At 35.0% G+C, this 7,076-nt stretch overlaps 1 protein-coding gene across 1 annotated transcript in view; it reads right to left on the bottom strand.

Annotated features, from left to right (window-relative positions):
• Nucleotides 1–6,291, bottom strand: part of lmbrd1 (LMBR1 domain containing 1) — a 107,966-nt gene extending 101,675 nt beyond the window's left edge. The window contains exons 1-2 of the mRNA XM_016456540.1: nucleotides 6,153–6,291; nucleotides 3,574–3,750 (exon numbers count right to left, since the gene is read on the bottom strand). Of these exons, the coding sequence (XP_016312026.1) occupies nucleotides 3,574–3,750; nucleotides 6,153–6,260 (285 nt within the window). The 5' untranslated portion in view covers nucleotides 6,261–6,291. The remainder of the gene's footprint in view (nucleotides 1–3,573; nucleotides 3,751–6,152) is intronic.
• Between the last annotated feature and the right edge of the window lie 785 nt (nucleotides 6,292–7,076).

The raw sequence follows: 7,076 nt of genomic DNA, 5'->3' as shown, positions 1-7,076 counted from the left end.
AGGCGGGGCATAGAGGAGAAACAATAATGTACAGTATGTGGAAAATAATGTGTTTTTTTACTTTAAAACGCATAAACACATTTAATTTCTTTCAAAAAAAAAAAATCTTTCTGACCACAAACTTTTAAATTGGTAGTGTGGCTAAAAATTGTCACTGCATCAGATAACAAATGACCAGATAATGTTACATACAGTAACACGAAGTTTAAAAATTATATTAGTTTATTTATTTATAATAAAGCCTTTAAAATAAATCCCAAGTCCAATATGCTTCCTTTATAGAAGGATACTGGCTATTCAAAAAAGAAAAAAGGGAGAAAGGGGACAGTATCTCACTAGAAAATTAGTCAACACACTAAACAAAACTGGGATCTTTTAAATGTCCAAATACTTCTTGAGGCCTCTGTAGGTGCCACAAATCTGTCTCCTGGTTTAAGCATATCAGCTTTGTGGGTTTCTAAAGAACACCCACAGAATAACAAAGATCTGCGGAACAAAACAAGCCTGATTTAACAACAATTTATCAAGAAAACTCTAGCACTGCGACAAGTTTAGCATTTGAGAGTGCATCCTCATTAGCCAAACCCAGGCCTGTCAATCATTGCCGTAATCTCTTTAGGGCAGAGAAACAGAAATAAACCTACAGAGTCCTACGTGCACAGGCTGCATTAAGAAGATGTTTAGTCGGGAAGGTTCCTCTACCCATTAAGCCAGCTTACTCGACTGGAGGAAGAGATACATTTGATCGTCACATCAGAAAAACGGATTACCGGAAGGCCGGAGCCAAGGAGATCGCTGCCATAATCTTACGTGTTTATCCAAGACTTGATGGCTCCTTCCATCTCAACCTCCTACAACAAAAAGCACCTGTCTGCCTGATTTATTATGTGTCGTGAATCACAGCGAGCTTCAGAACGATTATCAAACGACATTTTCCCACCCATTTGGGTGAGCGTATTTCATCAGAATCTGCTGTAATCTTCCTAGAACAGTTAGAATAAATACTGTTCTGCACTCTATAACAAGGGCAAACGAGTTTTATACAAGTCGATAGCAAAACTTTGCATTTCTGGGATATTCTTGGCCTGTATAGCTCGGGTAAGGGTAAGAATTGTCGCAAGTTTCCAGATGAATAGATTTTGAGCCGCAAATAAATGTAAAGAGATTCACAAATATTAAACAAATTCACAAATAAATAGAATGAGATCCACAAATAGAAAGAGTGTATTCAGGCAAAGTTGTGTTTGCGACATAAAAACATATTTGTGGATTTATTTGAATATCTTATTTTTTATTCTTTTATACATTTTAATATATTTAATATTTGTGATTCTCTTTATGTTTATTTGTGGCTCAAAATCAATTTAATTATCTGGAAACATGCAACAATTTTAACCCCACATTAGGTCTTACTTACATAAATAAAAACACAACTGTACTCACAAGTTGCACAATTTGAGATAGTATTTATATTCGTTGCACAAATGTTTAATACTTGTAAAAATCTACATGAGCAATAGTTTACCTTAGTAAACCCCACTAATAAACCTAATAATTATAGATTTTTTAAACTGCTATATAGGGTTTTTAAAACTTGAAATAATTAACCCTAGGCATTTTTTATGCCTGGATTATCTTGATTTATATTTCACACTACGCATAACAATTAACAACAATTAATTAATCCGGGGTATTCAAAAATTGACGTTTCTTACTGTACAGTACATTCCTAACGGTACTTGCATATTCGCGCTGTCATTGATTGTAAGAATGAAACGTGTGATCTGTTTACAAAACGGCTCTAGTATTGCACATTTTGGTATTATCAAGTACTATCAGGTTTTTTTTCTGAATGGACTTTTCAGATTATAAAGGTAAGAATAAAACAGTCTCTGCTTCACTCCAATTCACATGACCTCTGTGTATAGTGCTGATCTATTCACTACATTACACTACAGTGCTCTGTGACTCAAGATAATCTATGAATTTTAAAGTGTTTTAAGGAAGGGTGGTACAGAAAGATCAGCAGCTTCATCAGAGATCCAATTAACCCGACAGAGTCACTGAGAATCTCTTTAGGTTAACCTCCTCTGCCTAGTCAGATGATCTCTGATATGATCGAGCAAGTCTGTCTTCTTCAGAACACTTCAAAACCCTCAACTTCCAATTAACGAAATGAAACCAGTAATGAATCCCATCTAATTCTTATAAAGTTATATCTAGTCTTGACCTCTACAAGCCCTTTTTAACAATCCTAGGGCTGATCACTATCTCAAATGAAAACCAGGCCAGCAATCTCAATTTATTCTGGACAATACACACTTGAGTAGTGATTTACACTGCCTGGTGAATATACTGCTGGTGTGTTCTGTGATATTTCTAATGTATTTATTTATAGATCAACCGTATCTGCGGACAACTGTTGATAGTCAAAACATGTTTGACTATTAAACAATGGAAATAACCTCATATCTCACCCAAATCTACACAACAATCCATGTGTTTTGCAAAGACCTCCGTACATTCATAGTACCGTAATGTAATCGAATACAAATACCGGAATTAAAAGTATCAGGCCACAGTTAGTGCAAAAATTAAAATACTGTATTCATTTCTTCAACCTCAAGTTGTTGTAAACCCCTATGATTTTCATTTTAGAGAAGAGATTATGCAGAGGTGCTTTTCCTATTCAAAAAGTAAATGAAAGGCAGACACTGTTGTGATCCAGATTGAAAAAAGGCATCTTACGACATCTATATGGATCCATACTACAGAATTGTTTAAGTTTCGTCGTAACTAGAGTATCTCATTTGTGCACATTTTCAAATTGCCTTTAGTTCTAATATATTGCAAACGAGTCTGAATATGTGGCAGTTCAAATTAGATTTGAGAGCTACAGAAAAGTGCCAAATTAACAGTGAATAACAGCTTAAATTTCAGTCTGCCATTTGACTTCAGAACACTTGCAAAAGTTGTCTAAATTACTTTTGGTAAGGGTACTTTTTCCATTTTACAAATTGATAGGCTCAGGTCATAATGTGCTTTCATTGTATGCAGGAACCAAGTTACACGGAAGTTCTAAGTGAAGCAATCATTAAAGATCTCATGTCAGAGGAGGTAATTCTACGCTTAATTATTCATTATCCATAAGGAAGAATGGTGGGCCCGTGGTCTCATTAATTATGCCATTCAGTTGCCATAGTAACCACTGTCTCATTAGACCATTTGAGTCTCAAAGTAAAAGACAGACGTGCTCAATTCAATCTGTGAACTCAAACCTGACGTATTGATCTCTCTTCTTATTGCGTTTGATTGAATAATGGGATGTTTTAGGAAAGAAATGCCATTGTTTTCACAAGTGGTGAGAGTAAACTACTAATAGCAATAAGACTCATTACAGACATCCAAATCACTTATTGTGAAGAGCTCTTAGTCTCTTATAATTACTTAGCTTATGAACAATGAAAAAATTAACAATGGATCAAGAATTTGGATAATGGAGCTTCAGGGTTGAATCAAGCACAGATCTGAGTTTGAACAACGAACAACCTTTCTGTACAGGAATATGGTTACCTTGTAAGTGCCATTGGGGTACTTCATGAAGGACACTAGGAAGATATCAACAGGAAGAAGGGCTGATGTGATGAGCGCAATGGCCAGAGCGCATATCGCAGTGATGGTGGAGATAACCTCGCTCTCCTGCCGGCTCTGATATTTCCGAATATAAACCCAGCAGAAGGCCAAGATGACCTGAAGATACAGGGGACACTGAGATTTGCATCAAAATAATCAATTTAAATTAGTCTCATGATTTCTGAACCTAAAGGCTTTGGATTAAATGCTTAAAATTAGTTTTGTATACAAACATTAATTCTGTCTATGTACAAATCAAAAACTAATTTTATTTATTCATTTATTTATTTGATTATGTTTGGACCAGAATGCAGGTACGAATATTAGAGATATCAGCTAGTCATACATTTGTCATTCACATGTATATCATAAAAATAAAAATAAAACACATTTTACCATTACCATTTTTATAATCATACAAATTTCACAAAAAGTAACCAAATAAAATTCAAAAGTAAATCACCACCAACCCATATATCAAGCCCTGTTCATAATCACAAACATACAAAAACAAAAGCTGGCTTTTTTTAAGTGTTACAAAGAAAATGTACAAGAGGCCTGATATTTGTGATCATTTGTAATAATTGTGTTAAAGTTGTGTGACACTATTTTAACAGGCCTAAATCTCGCTGGTGTCAAACCGATGTGTGTTATACTTATATCATACAGCTGGCCTTTTCATACTTTAAAGGCCATACAAGTGCTATTAAGATTCTGTATTGCACTTCTGATCTAGCAGCCAATAGTTCCTCTGTTAGAAAGAAGAGGAAAGACCTGCCTACAGATTTAGAAGCCTCTGAGACAGTTGTCTCTGAAAAGCATTACGTTGTATCTCATTAAAAACAAAACCAGGTACGAATATTAGAGATATCAGCTAGTCATACATTTGTCATTCACATGTATATCATAAAAATAAAAATAAAACACATTTTACCATTACCATTTTTATAATCATACAAATTTCACAAAAAGTAACCAAATAAAATTCAAAAGTAAATCACCACCAACCCATATATCAAGCCCTGTTCATAATCACAAACATACAAAAACAAAAGCTGGCTTTTTTTAAGTGTTACAAAGAAAATGTACAAGAGGCCTGATATTTGTGATCATTTGTAATAATTGTGTTAAAGTTGTGTGACACTATTTTAACAGGCCTAAATCTCGCTGGTGTCAAACCGATGTGTGTTATACTTATATCATACAGCTGGCCTTTTCATACTTTAAAGGCCATACAAGTGCTATTAAGATTCTGTATTGCACTTCTGATCTAGCAGCCAATAGTTCCTCTGTTAGAAAGAAGAGGAAAGACCTGCCTACAGATTTAGAAGCCTCTGAGACAGTTGTCTCTGAAAAGCATTACGTTGTATCTCATTAAAAACAAAACAAAAAAACTAATAAGAGTCCAACTTTAAAGAGGAACTTGTTTCAGAGTGAAAGGTCGTATTCCAAACACATCCTCTAGAAGCTCTCAGGACGCAGCTAAAATGATCTTGTGATTACGGGATGCTGTTTTCAGACAGGATCAATTAAGAGCCCTGTGCGTATTAGATTCTGCCTGAATTGTTGGTCAGATAATGACCCAATGCTCTGCATTTAAATCAGGATGCGCCGAACCGATTATATAACAGGAAATACTGCTCTCTTTGCACTTGTTAAACTTGAGCAGGATGCACTTTAATTAGAAGATTAAGACTCTGGCGGCACTTCAATTAAACACCTCGACCAGGTAGAATAAAAACAAATGACATATTTAAAGGTGATGTATATCTTGCAAAAATAATAACATTTCCTGAACACTGCACGATATTATTGAAATTTGAGGGTCTATTTCTTCGTACTTTAGTAAAACAGTTCAGTGTGACAATTCAGTAAAAGTCTATAAATATACCGTAACTGTAAACATCAACAGGTTTATGTGTTGAACATAAAATAATAACATTTCCTGAACACTCCCCTCATCAGCCATTGGTCACCAAACAGATAGTCCCGCCTCAAACAAACAAAGCTATTAATAACAGTACCAGAGTTGCTGTGTTTCTATTTTTGGGGGGAATCAACCTACAATTACTTATCAATGTATATTAATACCTTCATATCTGAAATATGTCTATATCTATGAACCATGCAAACAATCACTTGTGGCTTAGATATTTGTGACCCATATAATTATGGCAATAAAATTAAATAATACATTTGCTTACATGCACTTGTACTTGAATCTAAACTGCACGATATTATTGAAATTTGAGGGTCTATTTCTTCGTACTTTAGTAAAACAGTTCAGTGTGACAATTCAGTAAAAGTCTATAAATATACCGTAACTGTAAACATCAACAGGTTTATGATATTACGTATATAACCAAAATAGTTAGATAGGTCTATTGTGTGCTATATGTTACTAGTACAAAGATACATTTCGAGCAGGATAACACGTGACGGAATATACGCGGGAATACCGCGTCTAACAACGTAATACTAGTAAATACAAGTTCTAATGGATAATTCATGTATCTCACCAGTAAAACAATAGTGAAAATAGACCATCCGAGCACAGGTTCAGAGAGTAACGCTACAGGCGTCGCCATGACTGCTTCACTTCCTGCAACACAGCTGACGCTCGCCATGTGACCGGCGACGTCACGCAACGCATGGGTGAGATAGTCTGGCTCAAACATAAAACAAACTACATTTTGATATTTTTTATATTTTTTCTGGGATACTTTTAAGCAGGGGTGCCCAAACTCGGTCCTGGAGGGCCGGTGTCCTGCAGAGTTTAGCTCCAACCCTAATTAAACACACCTGAAGCAGCTAATCAAGCTCTTATTAGGCATACTAGAAACTTCTAGGCAGGTGTGTTGAGGCAAGCTGGAGCTAAACTCTGCAGGACACTGGCCCTCCAGGACCGAGTTTGGGCACCCCTGCTTTTAAGTATCTTGACTTGACTAGATTCGATCATTTCATGTTAGAAACGGAAGAACATTTTATAAATGCCAATGTAATAAATAAAAATGTCAATGTAATAAATAAATACATTTAGTCAGATTAAGACATTTCTGGATTTCACGAGTCGCATTGAATTGTTTTATTTGTGAGTGGGGGGTATTGTCTTTTTCTTTTATTTTCGTTTATTTTCATGTGATCTATTTTAATTTCTATTCCTTTACTGTTTTTGATTCTGTGAGCTAAATGCACATTTGTTGAATTGTAATTAAATGTGTATTTTTGCACTGGTTAAGGTTTTGCTATGAAAAGTAGTTTGAATAACTAATGATTTTGGGGGGCAAAATTTCAAATTATGCATTATGAGGTTTAATACTCTTATGAGTATTATGAGTACTCTTATTATACTCTTATGAAACACATTATGATATATTAGTGGACTAGACTCTCAAGTAAAGAAAATATTGGCTTTCAAATAGAAACAGCAGGTTTCATGTGTT

Source organism: Sinocyclocheilus anshuiensis, unplaced genomic scaffold (genome assembly GCF_001515605.1).
Source record: "Sinocyclocheilus anshuiensis isolate Anshui unplaced genomic scaffold, SAMN03320099.WGS_v1.1 scaffold407, whole genome shotgun sequence".
Lineage (NCBI taxonomy): Eukaryota > Metazoa > Chordata > Actinopteri > Cypriniformes > Cyprinidae > Sinocyclocheilus > Sinocyclocheilus anshuiensis.
Note: the sequence above shows the minus strand (reverse complement) of the source record. Positions and strands in the feature narration are given on the sequence as shown.